The sequence below is a fragment of the Urocitellus parryii genome, unplaced genomic scaffold (genome assembly GCF_045843805.1).
Source record: "Urocitellus parryii isolate mUroPar1 unplaced genomic scaffold, mUroPar1.hap1 Scaffold_2620, whole genome shotgun sequence".
In the NCBI taxonomy this organism is placed as follows: Eukaryota; Metazoa; Chordata; class Mammalia; order Rodentia; family Sciuridae; genus Urocitellus; species Urocitellus parryii.
In genome coordinates, this window is record NW_027552540.1 from 1 (window position 1) to 20,812 (window position 20,812).

General features: G+C 56.7%; 1 protein-coding gene across 1 annotated transcript in view; it reads right to left on the minus strand.

Moving 5' to 3' along the window:
* Window positions 1-1,152: 1,152 nt before the first annotated feature.
* LOC144251900 (cGMP-specific 3',5'-cyclic phosphodiesterase-like) overlaps window positions 1,153-20,812 on the minus strand; it is a 47,083-nt gene continuing 27,423 nt past the window's right edge. Inside the window, exons 3-7 of the mRNA XM_077794555.1 lie at window positions 18,217-18,306; window positions 7,166-7,237; window positions 5,664-5,753; window positions 4,296-4,433; window positions 1,153-1,221 (exon numbers count right to left, since the gene is read on the minus strand). Coding sequence (XP_077650681.1) covers window positions 1,153-1,221; window positions 4,296-4,433; window positions 5,664-5,753; window positions 7,166-7,237; window positions 18,217-18,306 — 459 coding nt within the window. The remainder of the gene's footprint in view (window positions 1,222-4,295; window positions 4,434-5,663; window positions 5,754-7,165; window positions 7,238-18,216; window positions 18,307-20,812) is intronic.

Below are 20,812 nucleotides of genomic sequence, written 5' to 3' on the forward strand. Positions count from 1 at the left end.
GGGAGCTGCACTGACTCACTTGGCCATTCTCATGCACTTACTTCTCTGCACTTGGCCTCAGCCATTTAGAGTGAGCTGCGGACCCCAGGACACCGCCCCTGGACCCTGCAGCTCGAGTCTCCCGAGCGGGGGACGTCCTCCCCCGTGATGGGGACAGGCTCCCTTGTCAGGATGCCCAGTGTCCACGCAGCGTCTGGGTCTCCACCTGTGAGTGAGGGGCTCTTTGGATCATGGCCTTGTCTGAACTGAGACCCCGCAGAGTGCCAGTCCTGCCTGGGCTCTGGGCACACACTGTCCTCCCACTGGGTCGGGGGGTGGCACTTGTCTGGCAGAGGGTACGCAGCCGGGGGTGCAGGGAGGTCCTTTTAGAGCCATGGGTGAGGAGCTCAGCACTGACGCTGACCAGAGGCCACCCCGCCAGCCACATGGAGAAGTCTGGGAAAGGCCGGAATCTTGACGTCCCAGGGAGGCACAGCAGCCTCTGCTTCCACGCGAGGCCTGGAGATAGGACCAGGGCCCCGGGGAAAGGGGTCTTCCGCTGTGGAGAGGGAGCGAGGTGGGGAGCGGCACGGGGGCTCCCCACGGCTTCTGCAAACTGGCATTCCTGAGGGTCTTGTCACCTGCGAGGACATGCCTGCTGGCTGAGGGTGACAAAAGGACTGAGTGAGAGCTCTGGCCCTCTGCCCTGAGTGTGTGCGGAGTTCTTCAGGAGGGACAGTGGCATCCATCCTCCATCCCAGGAAGACCCGGCGCTGCTCAAACAAGTCATCGGCCAAGACACGAACGCAGGTTTGAAAACACCGCGGAACACGGAAAAGAGCTGGAGGGCCGTGGGGATCTGGTCTGTCCAGGGCCCTGCTCCTTCTGCTGCAGGAACCCCGGAGTCCCCAGAGAGGGGCGCACAGGCCCGTGAGCAAAGGTGCTCAAGACGCAGTACTCCGGGGTCCTGATGAGCTGGTGCACAGTCACTCCACACCCGTCCACACTGGTCACCCGGTCACTGTGACGCGGGCCACAGACAGGCCGGTGCAGTGGAGAGCCGGGGCTCCATCCCCGAGTCCGGCTTTCCCACAACACCGTGGGGAGGACGGCCCCGTGAGCGTGGTGAGCCAGGTGGCGAGAGACCCCTGAGAAGGACAGACGGCAGGTCACTCACCTTGTCAAGGTCTGCGGGGAGTCTGCCTCTTCACACTCCATGTGAAACACACTAGAAAAGGAGTCCTGAAACAGAAGACGGGAGGCTGAGGCTTGGCGTCGGCAGAGCGCCACCCAGGCGTGTGCGGCTGCCCCCGTCCTGCTGCCCCCGTGAGGACCGGCTCACGCACAGCCTCTCGCCGCCGCTCCCCACAACTCGTCTGGTTTTGTCGGGCAAGAAGGCCCCCGCAGCCCGCGCCGGTCCACGGCTCTCCCACCAGGGAATCCTCCTCGGATGGCCGTTATTAAATACAGGCAACAGGCCTGTGGGCCACAGGATAAAGGAGAACTGGAAAGGACCAACCGAAGCGGGGTGACCACGGGTGTTGGGAGAGGCTCTGATTTTGTTTTTGCTCCTGTTGAAATATTTTCATGCACAGTAACTGCAATAGGTATGAACCCACAAGGCACCTGACTCCCTTTGTAAACGTAGCCACGTAAGTTGTGAAAAAGTCAGCAGAACATATTCCCGGCTTCTTGTTATCTGTAGCCCAAGGCACCGCTTTTCCAAATCAGCGTGTCACCACGCAGGGTGCGACCCGGCGCAGCTCGCACTGAATACCAATGAAAGTGATATTTAAGATGTTTAAAAACAAGTGCTTCATGTACAACTTTCAAAAATTAAATTCCAGAGAGCAGGCCCTGAAGGCTGAATCTGACGTCGGCGTTGACGGATGCTGACCTGGACTTCAGGGCTGCAACCGTCTGTGATCGCCTCTGTGTCAAGGGTTTCGTGACCAATTTAAAACGCGAAGGAGCACCTGTGGACGTGCTGACTCTCTTTTTAGCACAGTGGATTTTCATTTGCTATCCTTTGGAATCAGCCACTGTGACGCACACACACACACTCGCTCACACACACACACTCACACACACACACTCACTCGCTCACACATACACACTCACACACGGGTTCACCTGATGACGGGCCACACAGCCTTCGCAGCTTGCTAAAGTGCCTGGCTGAATGCTTTTCTATCCTACGTGCCCAGTGCCACACAGACCCATGGGGACGCTCTTCCCAGTTCCACGGAAGAAGGACCACGTCGGAAAGAAACGTGCAGAGGTGATGGTTCCTGGGTCCAGGAGGCTCAGAGACCGCAAGAGCGCCACAGCGAGGGCCAGGACTCGACTCTCCTGCCAGACTCGGGCAGATGCCCGTCTGTGGGTGGCCAGCACTGGTGTGAGCACTCCTCTCTCCCTACACCTTGGGCTCGTCCTGGGCCTCCACCAGCAACAGAAGACTGTGCTCTAGAGGGTAAAGTCGGCCCGAGGAGGTGGGCAGTGGTGGGTCGGGACGCTTGGTGAAGGGGAAAGCATCTGTGGTTTCGTCACCGTGAGCACCCCACTGGAGGAGGTGCCCAGCGTCACCAAGCTAGCAGAGGGCCAGTCAGACCTGTCAGTACTGACAGGTGCCAGCCTGGTCAGTGCCTGGAGAAACGGCCTCTGCTGGGCGACACCTGTGGTTTGCAAGACCCTGTGGGAAAGGCAAGCTCGAAGCCAGGTCCACCTGCTTAGAGCAGCGGGCACCCCACCCTGCCGTGGACATCGGCACTCCGCAAGGACTTCTTCCCATCCAGAGGTGCTCGTCACCTTGTCACCTACACAGTGTGGCCATGGGCCTATGCAGTGGACACTGTGTGGCCACCATCATGGTTCCTACACAGTGACACAGTGTGGCCGTGGCCATGGTACCTACACAGTGGACACAGTGTGGCCATCATCATGGTGCCTACGCAGTGGACCCAGTGTGGCCATCATCATGGTACCTACACAGTGGACCCAGTGTGGCCATCATCATGGTACCTACACAGTGGACACAGTGTGGCCATCATCATGGTGCCTATGCAGTGGACACAGTGTGGCCATCATCATGGTACCTACACAGGGGACCCAGTGTGGCCATCATCATGGTACCTACACGGTGGACACAGTGTGGCCATCATCATGGTACCTACACAGTGGACACAGTGTGGCCATCATCATGGTGCCTATGCAGTGGACCCAGTGTGGCCATCATCATGGTACCTACACAGTGTGGCCATCATCATGGTGCCTACGCAGTGGACCCAGTGTGGCCATCATCATGGTGCCTGTGCAGTGGACACAGCGTGGCCATCATCATGGTACCTACACAGTGGACACAGTGTGGCCATCATCATGGTGCCTGTGCAGTGGACACAGTGTGGCCATCATCATGGTGCCTATGCAGTGGACCCAGTGTGGCCATCATCATTGTACCTTCGCAGTGGACCCAGAGTGTCCATCATCATTTTGCCTATGCAGTGGACCCAGTGTGGCCATCATCATTGTGCCTATGCAGTGGACCCAGTATGGCCATCATCATGGTGCCTATGCAGTGGACCCAGTGTGGCCGTCGCCATGGTACCTACACAGTGGACACAGTGTGGCCATCATCATTGTGCCTACGCAGTGGACAGTGTGGCCGTCGCCATGGTGCCTACGCAGTGGACACAGTGTGGCCATCATCATGGTACCTACACAGTGGACACAGTGTGGCCATCATCATGGTGCCTACACAGTGGACACAGTGTGGCTGTCGCCATGGTGCCTATGGCCTGGACCCAGTGTGGCCGTGGCCATGGTGCCTACACAGTGGACACAGTGTGTCCATCATCATGGTGCCTACACAGTGGACACAGTGTGGCCATCATCATTGTGCCTATGCAGTGGACCCAGTGTGGCCGTGGCCATGGTGCCTACACAGTGGACACAGTGTGGCTATCATCATGGTGCCTACGCAGTGGACACAGTGTGGCCGTGGCCGTGGTGCCTACGCAGTGGACACAGTGTGGCCGTCGCCATGGTGCCTACACAGTGGACACAGTGTGTCCATCATCATGGTGCCTATGCAGTGGACACAGTGTGGCCGTCGCCATGGTGCCTATGGCCTGGACCCAGTGTGGCCGTGGCCATGGTGCCCGTGCCAGGCCACAGGGTAGCTGTTGCCATGGCTGAGTAGTGGTGGGACCCGGGGCCTTGGAGAAGCCCTACACCCCAGCCACCCCTCCGCTGGACAGGCACCTAGTGCCCGGGGACAGCTGTGGCTGGGCCAGCTCCCAGGGCCGTGCTGTACTCACGGGGCAGTCTTCGTCCACTATGAAGATGGTGCAGCTTTGGACCTGCATGAAGGAGATGATGGTGGCCGCTATCTTCCTCAGAATCACCTCTAGTGACTGCTGCTCCTCAAAAATCAGGCTGGCCAGGTCCAGCAGCACCTGGATGGAGGGAAGTGCCGGCCTGCAGGGGCTGCCGCAGCTGGCAGCGAGCTGCCCACGTCCTCACTGCTGCCGTACGGCTGACCGCCCCAGTGCCAGAGCAGCAGGCCTGTTCTGCCTGCTGGCCACACACCCTGATGACCATCAGGATGGCCACACAGAGGCTAGGCTGCCGGTGGGCAGCGTCTGGCTAGTCCTGACGACCCCTCCACTGGCGTGACAGGGACAAGCTTCCTACCACAGGGAGCTCGCAGCAGTGAGCGGGCGCTGCTGGGGGCTGAGCTCCACAAGGTGTTCTGAACAGCATCCGGCGGGTGGCACACAGGGATCACTGCCCCCAACACCCGATCGACCTTCACCACAGCCAGTCTTCAGAGAGCCCGACTCCGCACAAAGCCAGGGTGAGAGCCCCTGTGCCTTCCTGGGGCCTACAGGCAGGAAACGTGCAGGTGCACACAGGGCTCAGGGTCGGGCCACAGGAGCCGAGTCCACAGCAGCCCCGGGAGCTGCACGCAGGTGTGGGAGGGGAGAGCCCGAAGAGGGGAACGCAGAGCAGCAGGAAGGAAACATGGCCGTCATGTTCAGACGGCAGAGAAGGCACGGATCGCCCACGGCAGGCAAGAGCAGGCACCAGGCGGGCCCCACGCTCTCCGGTGTCCACTCACACCCACAGAGGCCGCGGGCACTGTGGGTGTCCCTCACCTGCAAGTCTCAGAACGCTCACCTCACTCATACCATCTCTTAAGCACTTAATTGGGAATATGCTGGAACAAAACAATCAGGGATCTAGAAACCAGGGCACTTCCCTGAGGGCCAGAGCAGGTTCCGTGGGACATGTGCCTCGTGGTTGCAGGACAGTACGTGAGTTGTCAATGTGGTGATAGTGAAGACAGTCCAGAAGGAGAAGCAGGCAGAGGAGTGGCGGGGGGCGGCGGGTGCTGGGTGCAGGTCTCCTGGCGCCCAGAATCCAGGGACGGCAGGAACTAACGCGGTACTCAACAGCGCCTGGGCAGCAGCTGGACACCCACATGCAATGGGCAGGGTGAGGGCCACGTGAGCCTGCGCTCTCAGGTCAGCAGAGACTTCCACAGAGGTGGAGCGACCGAGCAGGGAGACAGGAATCGGCAACAGCTTCCAGAAGCCAAGTGCCTCTGAACGTCTGACCTAGTGCCCTGCACCTGAGCCCAGCCAGGACTCTCCCGAGGGGACACGGACACCCGCAGCACTCACCTGGTTCCTCCTGTTCTCCAGGAGCGAAGTCTCGTAGAGCTGGGCATTGTGAAGCACGATGCCACAGAACGCCAGGTAGGCAGCAAAGTCCTGCAGAAGAGCAGCCGGACCGTCAAGGGGCAGTGCCCAGACCACCGGCACCAGGTCCACGGTGGAGCGAGCGTCACGAGCCCAGGTGCAGGTGGCACTGATGCCAACCAAGTGGGCCAGCATGTTCTCAGCCTCCTGGGCACGGAAGGTCTGGGCCAGCAAGAGGAAGGGGAGAGGGGCTGGGAGGGGGCTTCCCACACGAGACCGCCATCTGCTCTGTGCAGAATCTGCAGTGGCCTCCACATGGTGCTGAGGCTCAGGCCTCTGCTGAGACGACGTGGAGCCTGCCAAGGGTTACTGCCGCCAGCAAAGGCACATCTGCCATCAGGACAAGGACAGCAGCAGCAATGCAGCCACACACTGCATCAAGGTGCAAGTAACACTTCCAATGTGCTCTTTAAACACGGACCCTCACAGCACCCTGAACACCCCGTCCTGGGGTTATGTGCTGCAGTCACATTAATTATCAATCCAAGCACATCTTGAGATCGCAGGCTTCATCCCACAACCATGAATATATTTTGCCAAGATGTGACAGAGCCTAAGATTGCAAATTCGTTCAAGAGGGCTTCACCTTAAAGGGCTATAAACACAATAATGGAATAAAGAGCCAACCCAGAACCAGGCTTTCCCACCAAGTATCCGCAGCTGTCCCTGGCAGCACAGGAGGCTAGATAGGTATTCAAAGGTACCGCTATGATGAAGCATGAGGACAAACAGGTGCCACACAGCCTAAGCCTGGGTCAAAGTATCTCCTGTCTTGTCTCAATGTCTGTCAAGCTCCTATGAATTTTCAGAGGAGCAATGTGTAAACACAATGGTCCTGGGGGAGGGGCGCTGGCGGTGAACGGTACAGAGGTAGGTATTCGCCAGGAGGAACGGCATGCCTCCTGCAGGACGAGGGTAAGAATGGGTTCAAGGACGTGCCGGAGGGGACAGATGCCACTATGGCCTGGGGAACGGGGCCTTCAGAGTCATAAGAGACGGGCATGAAGTAGCAGCTAGCCTGTTCCACGCACCCTGAGTCTGCACCCGGGCACCAGCAGTCTGTGGGCAAAGCTGGTAAAGCCATGGTGCACCAGGGACAGCCCCCACCTGCGCCTACCTGGAGGCTGAGCCTGGGTGGCCCTGGCCCTTCACTCAGGACAAGCCTCTGCAGCAGACAGCAAAGGCCAGCCAGGCCACGAAGACACCATGAGCCAGGCCACCAGGGCCCCAGGGCACAGCCCAGGGCAGGGGGCAGCTGCGATTCCAGACTGAGCAGCTCCACGCTGCCGGGTAGCACCCACACTGCACAGGGCAAAGATGCCTTTCCACACTCAGGGTGCTGCAAACCGCCATCAAGGACCCCCAGGGGTTGCTCTGGGTCGGCATGCAGTCCCAGGCCCCTGGCGGCAGCATGGCCACAGTACCTTCTCGTCCTTCTCCGTGAAGGTCCCGCCGTGAGCCGATTTCTTGTTGATGGCCTGGGCCACGCCGACGACCTGGTGGTGTAAGCACAGAAAGAGCCTCGTGTTTTCCTGGGCTGAGATCACCACCAGGAATCCCCCCGAGGGGATGTGTGGAAAGGGCAGGGTGGCAGACCTGTGCAGAGCCTCAGCCCCGAGCCAGCCCTGTGCCCGGAGCCAGCCCTGCACCCCGGCAGCCTCCCTATTTCTGGTCGACCTGATGCTGCTGGCTTCTTGGGCCAAACCCAGCGGGACCCTGGTGCCCCCTGCAGTCTGGATGAACTGAGTGGCAGAGACAGTCTATGTGAGTGTTCTCCACAACCATCTCTACGTTCAAATAAATAAAGTGAATGTTTTATGCTGCTTTTAAACGTTGCAGAAGGGCAAAATGCTCTTTTACTGAAAATGAAACAGTCCTGAGTGGCCAATCACAGAAGAAATGTGGGAGGGTCACCAGGACACAAAGATGGCCTGATGCAGGGGTGAGGCCCAGCTGCTTTGGAAACTTCAACCCTTGAAAACCCTCTGACCTCCAACAGACTTATTTTTGGGCTATTGGAATGCAAAAACAGGAATCAGAAGTTGAGCCTGATTTCAAACAGATCAGAAGGCACCCAGAGGGCGAAGGAGACAACTAAACCTACCCGAGATGGGCCTGAGACCCCAGCAAGAGGAGTGCGTGGAAGGGCCTGCCCAGCTCACTCTCGGCAGCTTTAATAGATGACCTGACCCCCCGTGAGGCCAGGGAAGCACACACTCTCCTGGACGTGGTTTTCCTACCCTGACGCCTTGATCCCGCTCTCCTCATAATAAAGGATACTAACATTGTAAAGAGGTGGAATACCTCTCCGTCCTAACTCACCACCCGGGTCAGCTCGCTCACCTCTGTCCACCTCAGCTCTAAGGCCTCCGCCCAGCAGGGCTGCTCACTTGAAGCCGACTCGCCAGGACTGTCAGGGCCACTGGGTTCTCACACACAGCAGAGGGGCAGGGCCACATGCGTGTGGGTGAGGTTCCCGGGCCTTGGATGACCGGGTCTTTCAAGGGTTCTTTCCTTTTGTGAATCAGCGGCTGCCCTGAAGGGGCGGGACATGACCCCACAGCACTGCAGCACAGACTGGCCAGCATCATGGCCAGGGCTCTCAGCCCGCGGGAGTGAGTGCTAGGCCCGTGTGGCCAGGGGCACAGGCTGGAGTCTGCGGGGAGGAAAGGCCAGCTGTTGGGATGACCAGGCCCTCCCCAACACCTCCACGTCTTAGAGGAAAAGACAGGCGCAGCTGACAGCGTTTCTCTGAAATCAAGACTGTGGGATGACGTGACTGTCAGAGCTGCAGTCCCTGAGACCGGGGTCAAGGTTGGCCACCAGTGGCACCCTGTGACACCGCTGCCCGTCCTGCTCCCTCTCTCTGAAGGCACCGATTTGACTTTAGGCTCCTCGGCAGGAGGTTTTCCATGGGGCCTCAGGTTCCGCCAGGGGCCAGTGTCCCTGCGCTGGTGGACGGGACTCCGGCCGTGTGTGGCCTGGGTCCTGCTGCTCCAGGGCGGTGCCGTGTGTGGCAGCTCACAGCTCTGGCTCTCCTGGCTGTCCCCCGCTCTCCCCCTCCCACCTGGGCAAGCCCAGCCTGTGTGGGCAGTTCCCTGGCCACCCGGCCCTCGCCCCGCGGCCCACCTGTGTCTGGCCCCTTGCTCTCCTCGCCTGGGACTCCCCTCCTGGTTCCTGGCACCTGGTTTCTCCCTGCCACGGCTTGTTTGTAGGTTTTCGAGTTTGTTTCAGGGGACTCTATTTCCCACTTGTCTGCAGAATGGAAGGTGGTCTGCCTCTGCCCAGTGGGCCATGGGCTGTCTCGGCCCCTGGAATGGGCTCCAGGCCGCCCCGTAAAGCGGCCCGGTACTGACAGCCTCCCCTGTGCCGAGTCACCCGGAGGCCGTGAGTGCCCACAGAGGACGCCAGGCGTGTCCACTGGCTGCACTGCCCAGGGACCAGGGACCAGGGACCAGGGACCAGGGACCAGGGACCAGGGACCAGGGACCAGGAAGGAAGCCTCGTGCGTTCTGTGTGTACACGACTTTCCCCATGACTCTGCAGTTGGCTGAATCCACGATGCAGAGTCAGCCAGGGAGGGCCAACTCTATTTACATTCTTTCCCTCCAACATTAAATAAAAATACTTACCATTAGGTGATTTTGTGGAATAAGGACTCCCAACAATGACTTTTTCAGACTTCTGGTAACCAGCTATTTCTCCACTACTAATTTTATACCTTAGGTATTAAATGCTAATTTATTTAATGGATAATTAATTGAATGTAACTTCTGTATTTAATCCCTATATTTCTAATTTCTAGATTCTAAACATAGTATATAATTTCTATATTTAAAAACGAGGCAATGGCACACGCTTGTGATCTCAGCAGTTCAGGAGGCTGAGGCAGGAGGACCTGAAGTTCAAAGCCAGCCTCAGTAACTTAGGGAGGCCCTAAGCAACTCAGTGAGACCCTGTCTCTAAATAAAATACAAAAAGGGCTGGGGATGTGGCTCAGTGGTCCAGTGCCCCTGGGTTCAATCCCCAGGGCCCTTCCACCAAAACAAGGGAGAGACAGTCTCTCACAAGAGACTCCTTGACCAGAAAACGTACCTACCATGTGCCCTGCCTCCATTCACCAAGGAGACGTCTTAAACCTGCACTGGCATGAAGAGCAGAACAAGAAGCTGCCTGGTGCTTCCGAGTCTCAGGATGGTCAGAGGACAGAGCCGGCTCCTCAGACTTCCAGGGGCCGGAGCCAGCGAGGCCCTGCCCTCCTGGTGCCCCCCTCGGTAGCCACCGGGACAAATCAGCGTGTCCCCTCACCCCAATCACAAGCTTTTACATGTCACTTTTCTTTTCTTTTCTTTTTTTTTTTGCGTTCTTTTCCATCTTCTTTTTATTTTATTGGTTGTTCAAAACATTACAAAGCTCATGACATATCATCGTTCATACCTTTGACTCAAGTGGGTTATGAACTCCCATTTTTACCCCAAATACAAGTTGCAGAGTCACCTCGGTCACACGTCCACATTTTACATAGTGCCATACCAGTGTCTGCTGTGTTCTGCTGCCCTGCCTATCCCCACTGTCCCCTCCCTCCCTCTCATCTTCCCTCTCTACCCCATCTGCTCTCATTCAATTCTCTCCCTTGGTTTTTTTTTTTTTTTTCCAGACAGGGAAAGAAATTAAATGTCACTTTTCAAGGACAGCTTTTCATGCAAGTAGGTGTTAGTGAGCACCCTTCCTCCAAGGTCAGGGAGCAACCCCTCCAAGGTCACAGGGAGCAACCCCTCCAAGGTCACAGGGAGCAACCCCTCCAAGGTCACAGAGAGCAACCCCTCCAAGGTCACAGGGAGCAACCCCTCCAAGGTCACAGGGAGCAACCCCTCCTCCAAGGTCACAGGGAGCAACCCCTCCAAGGTCACAGGGAGCAACCCCTCCTCCAAGGTCACAGAGAGCAACCCCTCCAAGGTCACAGAGAGCACCCTCTTCTCCAAGGTCACAGGGAGCAACCCCTCCAAGGTCACAGGGAGCAACTCCTCCAAGGTCACAGAGAGCAACCCCTCCAAGGTCACAGGGAGCACCCTCTTCTCCAAGGTCACAGAGAGCAACCCCTCCAAGGTCACGGGGAGCAACTCCTCCAAGGTCACAGGGAGCACCCTCTTCTCCAAGGTCACACACAACAACCTCTCCTTCAAGGTCACAGGGAGAAACTCCCCTCCAAGGTCACTGGTAACCTTTCCTTCAAGGTCACAGGGAGCACCCCCTCCTTCAATCCACAGGCACGGAGGCCACAGGACACCTCTACACTTCCCTGAGCCCACTGCTGGGGATGCTCAGCATGGAGACCAAGGCAAGGGGCCCGGGGAAGACAGCCTGCCAGTCCCGCTCTCCTGGCTGCGGGGTGCTCCGTGGACCCGTTTAACCTCCGTGGACCCGACTAACCTCCGTGGACCCGTCTAACCTCCGTGGACCCGTCTAACCTCCCTGGACCCGTCTAACCTCCCTGGACCCATTTAACCTCCGTGGACCCGACTAACCTCCGTGGACCCGTCTAACCTCTGTGGACCTGACTAACCTCTCTGGACCCGTCTAACCTCCCTGGACCGTCTAACCTCCGTGGACCTGACTAACCTCCGTGGACCCGTCTAACCTCCCTGGACCCGTCTAACCTTCCAACACCCTCCTTGCTGGACAGCGGGACGTAAGGCCTCCTGGGGGGCAGCAGCACCCCGCCAGGCGCTCTTTAAGGCTCTTCCTGGATGCACTCTTCCACCTGCCTCAAGGGTCCACTCCACTATCCCAGGGCCTGTCAGAGCAGTCTCTGTTCTGGACGGGAGCCCACCCCGCCCCACTCCTCCCTCACAGACACACAACTGAAGAGGGCTGCGTCAGCCTGACAGGCCTGGGGACCCGAGGTCCACTCACAGGCGACACCATCACAGAGGCCCGAGGTCCACTCTTGAGCTGACAGGGTCTCGGGGGCCAGAGCTCCATCACTCACAGGTTCTCGGGGCCACAGAAGCCGGAGGTTCTGAGTGCCTACCCAGGCTCAGTTGGGTCCCCTGCGTATGCTTATCTGGTCAGCAGTCCTTTTGTGAAAGGAGAGGAGCAACTTGTCACGGTGACTTTGGGGAACAAAGGCAGAGTGGCTACTGAGACCCACAGGACTACAAGCCTGTGACAGGCTCTAGAGCTGGAAGTGATGTGGGAACAGGGAAGCAGGCCTGCGGCCAGGCTTGGGTGTCAAGGACGTCTGAAGGCAGGCCACCTTTGGGATCCCACGGCTCCGAGGCCACAGAAGACCCTTCCTGCTCGGCAGGGCTTAATCCCTTGCTTCTAGGACGCAGAGGCTGCTGAGTCGGGGTGGCGTTCCGCGCTGGAGCCCTCTCTGGCTGGTTGCTGCCGTGCTCAGGAACGCTGGCCGTGGGGCGAGGAACCAAGGCCCCTGCCCACAAGTGGACCTGGAGCCCAGTGAGCAGCCAGCCAGGAACCCAGCAGAGCCACCCCCTCACTGGGCCAGGCCAGGACCCCTGGGCCACAGGCCGGCAGGATGACAGACCCTGGGCTCGCAAGGTGGCAAGAGAGAACCAATAGGGGCCCACGCCTGTCAAATAGTCTGTCACCGTCACAGAGGCCTGGAATTCTAAATCCAGGTCACTTTCACTTTACTTCAGCTCTTGTGAACTGGTGCAAAAAGCAATATTCAAAAGTGTCAAAAGAGGACCATCTCTTGCTCTTTAAATTCAACCTGAATTATTAATTTTCACTCTATGGTAAATGGAAGCAAGTAGCAATTTTTAGATGAGGGTTCACTACTAATTTTTATATAATATAGATATCTTAAAATTTGTTGGATTTAACTGGGGGAGGGAGGAGCAGAAGGAAGGGGAGATACTAGATAATGAAACTGACCAAATCACACTGCTATACGTAACAATGAATCCCACCATTATACAAAATGGTACACGCCTGTAATTCCAGCAGCTCAGAGCTGACGCACGAGAATAGCAAGTTCAAAGCCCACCTCAGCAAAAACGAGGCACTAAGCAACTCAGTGAGACCCTGTCTCTAAATAAAATACAAAATAGGGCTGGGGAGGTGGCTCAGTGGTCAAGTGCTCCTGAGTTCAATCCCTGGTATCCCCCTTCACCCCCCAAAGAGAAAAAAAGTTTTTGGATTTAAAAATAAAGGAATAAATTATTTAGTATAGATTGGTGAATACAGATGTTGGCACATATGTCTATTAAGAGTAGCAATTTAATCGACAAACTCCTTAACCAGTTAAGAATGCAGGGAAACACAGAAATTATTTAATAGGCAAAGTCCATCCAAGGATCTAATGACGTCGTGCTGGGTCAGACATCACACAGAGACGTGATTCATGCATGTCTGCAACTGGTTCTACATCTCCAACGTTCACATTCAGAGACTGCGTGAAGCTCCTCAGAGTTAACGTGTAAATGATGTGCTCAGTCCACGCTTCGGTGCATCCCCGCAAGCTGATGCTCAGCCTGAATGGCCGTCCTCTGAAGCACAAGGAAAGACACACCTTCGTTGGTGAGCAGCACTCGATGTGGACCCAGGTCTCTCTGGCGCAGAGGCCACCCTGATTGACCCTCTAGTCCCAGGCTGACGTTCACTCCGGCTGCTGGACCCGGGTCAGACGGAGGAACTTGGCCCGACCGTGCCAGGCCCACGCACTCCCAAGGAAGAGAGAGTGGTCAGGTCCTCCTGTGAGACAGGCTTGGTGTGAAGGGCGGGGGGAGGGACGAGGGCCCCACCGGTCACCACACCAGACCAAGAAAACGGACGCCGTGGGGCCCTTCTGCTATCTCCACCACAAAGCCACGGCCAGCGCCTAGCTGGGGACCAACAGAACAGACGACAACTCCCAGGTCTCTAAGGCTGAGATCGACCGCCAGCCGCCTGCTGGCTTTGGCAGTGTGTTTCCCTGGGTGGGAAGCAGAGTGGAAGGGTCTTGCAGGAAGCCGTGAGTTCATTCTCACGGGGTTCTCTCATCAGAGCCAGGCAGCCCGGGGACAGTGGGCAGAACTGGGGGCCTAGCCTCCCCCACGCTGCCCCGGGAGCAAGCACTGTGCTGGGCCCCGAGCTCCCAGGCTTCCCTTCCACGGTGGGAGCTGCACGCTGGACCTGACCCACGCTCCTCCTGCCCCTCATCTAGATACTGCATTTCTGGTGAACAAGATCCATAAATCTTCAAATCAAAAAAATTTAAAAGCAAGTCTGTTCTTTGCTTCATTAAAAATGTTTGTCTTTTCTGCCCAGACTAGTACTCTCCATATTTCAGTGATTCAACGATTTCTTGTTCAAAATAAGATACTTCCGGGAAAATAAGTGAGACTATTATAAAATAAGTAGATACCATCACCCAGCTTAAATCCTAGAAAATACTGCTTTGTACACTGTTGGAGGGACAGGTCTCATATGCATGCCTTACTGGTGGTTTTTGGCAGACATAAAAAGGCTTTGATTCATCAAAGTTTTTATCTCGTATAAATCTCATAAAAAATAGCTGATATTCTTGCATCTCTTCAGATTTTTTTAAAAGAAGATATAAATAGCTTGATATTTAGCTAGAATGCTGGGTGGTCACGTTGCCAAGAACTCATAAATCCTCCTCTGTAACTGCCATGTGAGAGTCACGTCAGAGAATCTCACTGTGATAACACAGGACCAAGATGAGAGCACAGAAATGGGGCCTGCAGGGAGCTCCGATCCCAAACTGCACTCGACTTCCTAATCGAGTTGATTCGCACGTCCCTGCGCCTCCCAGCCCTCACCCAGCAGAAGCAACAGGAACTGAAGTGGGCAGGAAACAGTGGCCATCGTCCACGGCAGAGAGGACCTGGGAGTCCACCGGCCTGGGTCAGCATTTCCCAGGCGTGCAGTGAGCGAGCTCCCTCAGGTCCAGCCCCCTCTGGCGTCCAGGAACACGGCGACTCCCCCAGGGCGTTATGAAGACCCGAGGACCCACTGCCAGGCCCAGGGCAGCTCTGCAGGGCCTGCTGGACCATACCGCACTGTTCCCAGGAGCCCGTGAGCTCCACGGCTCTCAGGCACAGCCGGGCCCTGCGGTCCTGTCCCTCCACGATCCTCCTTTTGGGGTCCAGTCACTTCCTGCAGCGGTGGCTCTCAGACCTCCCTCCTCAGGATTCTGGGGTGCTGCGGGTGCTTCCCGCTTTGCCCCCTGTTCTCTTAGAGAGGGGTGAGGGAAGACGCGGAAGCCACCTGCCCTCTGCACTTGGTTCCCAAACTCACTGTCACAGAAGTTGAGGAAGAGACCCTGCTGCCACTGCCACTCGCAGGACTGACCCCCGGGACTCGCTGAAACACTAACTAGCTGAGGCTCCTCTCAGGGGCAGACAGAGTCGGGCTCCAGGGACGCCTGCAGGACTTCCTGAGCTCCCCGCCAGGGTGCACTGGGGCGCTCGGAACCGGCTCCTCCCACAGCTTCCAGGCGGGTCCCTGCACCTCGGCGGCCAGCGCCACCTACAGGCACACCAGGGTGCTTCTAAGCCGTTGACCCCCAGTGACTCAACACGCAGTCCTTTCTTGGTTTCCTGGTAAGCAGTGGGAAAGAAGAGGGTCAGGGCTCTGCTGGTGACCGGTCCCGGCTGGCTGGTTACCACTGAGGACTTGCCACGTGGCTGCTGGGCTCCCTCAGAAGCTGCCAGCTCTGGCTTCTTTTAAAACAGTAGGTGACGCTGATCCTCCATCACGGCTCTTCCAACACCCTCCAGGGTCCTCCTGCTTCCAGCTCCTGCAGCCAGGAGGCGACGCCCCAGGTTATGGGCTCCGTTCTGGGAGTCACGAGGAAGCAGTGACTCCCGAGTCCTGGCCAGGCCTCTGATCTTGGATCTCAAGATCTCCACAAGAGAGGAGAGGTGGACACACAGGCAGACGGCCCTGAGTCTGGAGTCACGCGGAGGCTGCCGCTGGCCCGTGACGTTTATACCACCACCGCCACGCCTGCGCACGCCGAGCGCTTCTCTTTCTTCCTGTCCTCTGGAGACCGATTCTCTCTGGACGTAATTTCAGGTGGGCCACACAAATCTGGAAAGAGGAGAGGCGGGGAGGGGCGGCCGCCCGCAGCGCAGAGCCAGTGGGAACCCCCGAGTGACATCACCAGGCCCCCCGGGGAGGGCGCCAGGTGCTCCTTCCCACGAATGGCTGGTGTGAGTGGACGGTCCAGAACCCAGTCGTCACGGCAACGAGGCCAGGGCAGGAGACACGGGCCGGCACCAGGGAGAGGCTCAGGGCCCTGCAGGCTCTCAGGGAGGGCCCCGGCCACAGGACCTGCCGCGGACCCCAGCTTCATCAGACCTGCCGGCCAGCAGTGCCGTCACACATTCTGTAACCAAATCCAAGTCACAGGCCACCAGAATGGCTACTGCCACACGCTACCAAGGTGAGGAGCACTGGGTACTTGGGGTGGCCACATGGAGGTGTGGGACATGTCATGAGGCTGATGTTCCTCTATCACGGGACCTGGCACATCCCCTGCTGGACATGCTCCCACAAGAAACAGAGTCCAGTCCACAGGATGCGCTTCACAGACACAGACAGCATGTTCTCCAGAACTTAAAAAAATAGAAAAAGACTCCACTGTCTACCAACTCATGAGATGAACAGGTCACGGTCCTTACCCACACCCCGGAGGGGCCAGCCGGCCACAGGAGGGTGCACTGCCGCCCTGCCACCCCAGGCAGGAATCTCCAGCAAGGAGGTGGACACGGAGGCCACGTGCCACATGGGTCCATGCTGTGGCACCCTAAAACCAGCAAACACAACCCCAAAGCAGACCAGACACTGTGGTGGGGTGGGGGCGAGGAGGCACAGCTCTGGGGTGACGGGCGGTGGAACTCCAGGTGGCGGGGTTTCCTGACGTGTGCTCATCTGCCCAGTCTCATCAGCCACACTGACAGTGGGCGAGCGCCCTGCAGGTGAGTCCTACCTGGACTCTGCAGGGCGTGGGGCTGTCAGCCAACCAAGTTGTCCTCATGGGCAGCTGGTGGGTAAAGAGAAGCCGGATCCTGAGGACATTTCTAAGCAAGGAGCTGCCTCCTTCACCCTAGTGACCCTGCTGACCCTTCTCCTGGGTGGCCTGGACCCACTGTGGAGAGACCGTTCTGGCTACCTAGAAAGAGAAGTTCAGCAGAGCGGGGTTGGGCTAAATCCTTTCACCAGCACGAAGGAGTCTTGGGAGCCAAGGTTTTGAAGCTAAAAGCTGAATGTGGTCTTCAAAAGTGTACAGAATCAGTGTGGCCCACAACCAGGGCTGACAGATAGAATGCAAATAAACTCAGGTTCAGATGCCAACAGACAGCCTGTCGGCGTGACTGTACCCCAGGTGCTGTGTGGCACAGTCCCCCCGCCCATCAGTACCACCGTCATGGGTCCACGTAAGGCCCTTGGATCTTATTCATTCTCCCCCGGCCGACCTGACGAACCTCGCCTGCGTGTCAAGGCTGCAGGTATTTTTAGGAACTTCTGCTGGACCTTCCTCTTAAGAAACTGTAGCTGAAGAAACATGCAGGTGCTGAAGATGTGGACTTCTGAGCAGCAACTGCCACAGGACTTTATTAACCACAGGGCGACCACTGACCCAGGGCATCGCCACCTGGGTCCTCATTAGAAAAGAAGCTGGGGTTCCACCCGGACCTCTGGAGCGCAGAGTCTGCGCTGGGCAGGATGGATAGGCAATTCCTGTGCCGTGGCAACTGCAGAAGCACCCATTCAGAAGACTGTGTGCTGGAGAAATTCCCAGGGCAGGGCAGGACTCTGAGGGGAACGCAGCACATGGCCCACTGCTGGGTGTCCAGCCCAAAGACGGAGGACCCTGGGCGTTCCGGCCGAGCACGTGGACAACCCCTGACAAGTCCCCCTGTCCACCTAGACACTGCAGACGCAGCCCCTGACTGACGTGAGCCCATGTACGGCAGAACCGGGAACACACAGCCCAGGGCTCAGCTCATCTGAGGCTCTGTCCACTGTCTTTTCAAGTAAACATAAAACGATGCCGTCTCTCAGAATCCACAGACTGACACGATTCACACTGAAATCTACACAGCTGGAATCAGCTACCCTTTCTGTTTTCTCAAAATCTCAATTTGAATCCAAAGGTCAACTAATAATCATCACAGCTGAATGATCATTTACGATGAAGACTTATTCCAGTCACAGCTGGGTCAGTCTTCTAAGGTAGAACAGGTGCCTGGAGAGGGCAGGCAGGAAACAGCACGCATGACATTTGTTCTAGTCAGAGGCCACAGTGAAGCCGTCAGGATTCATCCCGGCAACCGAGGGCTCAGTGGGGACACCAAGCTGAACACCGAGCAGGACTTGGGGCACCTGCACATGGCACTGTCGTATCGATTCACTTGTATGCAAAGTAGAAAATATGTATATTCCTATTCAAAGAGAAAAGTGTTTCCAAATGACTTTTAAAAATGAAAACCTGCCTTACCTCCTCCCTGTGGTTCTTAATTGGCATGCAGAGAATACTCTGGGTCCTGTAGCCCGTGATTTGGTCGACTTCTGCATTGAACCGGGGATCCTAGGGAGGAAAGAGAAATTCAATTTGATGACTGATCTGTACAAAGACTGATGGGATTTCTCTAATTTATTAGATCAGAGAATCTAACCTTCTACTTAGCTGAGTAAAAATGTCACCAGGTGGCAGGCAGACAGTCACGTGAACACTGCCATTCTTTGACAAAGATGAATCCAAGATTTTTTTAGCATCTAGTGTTTATGAGAAACCAACAACGACCAAACAAAAAACAAAACAAAAAAACCAAACTTTTAAAAAGAAAGGAAATTAAAAGTACTATTTAGATAATCTCACAATTCAGGAAAAATTGGTGGCTGTCACCTCTGTGACACCATCTGCCAGTCCCTGCTGTCTCGCCGCCTGGTTTTGCTGTGCCATCCAGAGAGCACAGCTCTGGGGCGCCCCTGGGACCGCGGCCTCAGAGCCTGTACCGACCCCCCCCTGCGGAGGCCACTCCCCTGCGGAGGCCACTCCTCTGCTGGCCTTCAGGGCCTCTACCTGAAGGGCTCATGGGAATCTAACTTTCTGTGTGTGTAAAAGGGTGCGTGGATGGACTTGTACGACTCCTCTGGCTCTTTTTCCCCTTCTACAAAGCACGTGGTGCACATCTAGAACCACAGAGGACCTTCGTGGGGGTGTGGAAGTGCTGAATGTGGTCACAGATGGAGACCAGAGGGCAACTTCTCCACCAGGCTTTAGAGTAGGGAGACCTGAAATCAGGCTGCGGGCTCCAGGAGGGATCCACTGTCAGATGACTGCCGCCATCCAGTGTGATCAGGAAGGAAACCCACAGCACGGGCTCGAGTGAGACCAGAAGGAAGCAGACGTGCAGGACACAGCCCTCCAGGGGCTCCCAATCTCTGCACCTGGAATTCCCTCCCGGGAACGTGGCCGGCCCACCTGGGAAAACCTCACCCTTTGAAGGTCACATCTGCGTATTAATCGGAAGTCAGGCACAGACAGAGCTGGGGTGGGAAGGCCACTGCATGAGCCTGAGCCAAATGGGGTCAGAAACGAGGCCAGTTCTCCCCCGAGAGGCCACACTTGGCTTTAAAGATGATTTCAAAAGAAAAGTTATAAAATGACAGAATACTATAAACACTGACTTCATTTTTGCTTTTTTTTCCAAACATGCTCAAGATTATATTAACTAAGATACACAAAAGCCTTAGCTAAATATTTCTTAAAAATAGTTCCTATTTATCTTTAGATCTTTAGGTATCCTTCAACTGCGAGGGAAAGGAGAGGAGGCAGGATCCCGAGACGACGAATCACAGAAGTGAGGAACGAGAGACGAGGAGCAAGTCATTCTACAAACTTACAAAATAACAAGGATGAAAACGCACCTTCTGTAGCTAATTTTCAACAAACATTAGAATTGTGAGACCAATTTACAAAGCAGAGGACTGGACCAGTGGAGGCCGTGGACTCTGTGAAGTCAGGAGGACGGCGTGGCTTCTGGGTGTCACGTTCACCTCAGGGGAGATCCTGGAGGCTGCCCTTCAAGGAGGAGGGTGGGATAAACACACCCCTCAAATGCATTCTACCTGGAGGTCCAGATTCCTGGTACTGCAAGGAAAAGTGTCCTTCACCAATGAGGGCAGCACAGAGGGACCCACACAGAGGACGGCTCACTCCTCCAGGCCAGGGAACAAAGGGAAAATGGGACTCTGCCACCTGAGACGACAGCGGCTGCTGGCCGTGAGAGCACGCTGTGGGAGACCCCGCTGGGTGTCCCCCTCCGCAGGCCGCACACTCACAGGTACTGGACGTGCCCTCCCGAGAAGACCACCACCATCCCAGACGGAGCTGCAGCCGAGGCAGAGGGGAGACACGTGACCACCTCACAGCAATAAGCTCTGTGCCCGGGACGCTCCTGTCCCACGGAGAAGACCTGAGAGAGCTCCAGCCTCCGTGGCTGGAACTTGTAAACTAAAGAGAGATGTGAGTTGAGGGCGAAGCAGGAGTAAGCCAGGGTGGCAGGAGCAGGAGTGGCCAGTCCCCTTGGACGTGCCAGGGCCAAGCACTGAGAGGACAAGCAACGTGGCCTGCTGAGGGCTGAGGGCTGACGCCCGGCAGGGAAGGGCCTGTGGACAGCGACACTCAGCGAGGGCAAGGCAGGCCACTCCTGGGGAGCGCGATCACACCCCGTGTGGGTGCTCCTGAGGCCAGTTCAGAACCTGAGCTCACCCTCCCCAACAAATAATAAGACAGAGCCTGGCAGGATCAAATGATGTGCCCCAATTCCACCTCCTGCCAGAAGCCCAAGGGCCCTGCACGGCAGGCACCCAGTGTGTACCCACAGTCACAGCCCCTGAGGACAGGAAAACCAACCCCACGGAAAGAGAAGGAGTCGACAGAATGGCCTCCGATGGCCAGTGCTGGACCTAACAGACGAGGCTTCACAGCACCTTGACAAACAGACCTAAGGACTTAGGAGAAACAGGGTACGATCAGGCACAGGGGAGTCTGCAACGAAAGGGAGACAGCGACGCGGGAATTCTAGAAC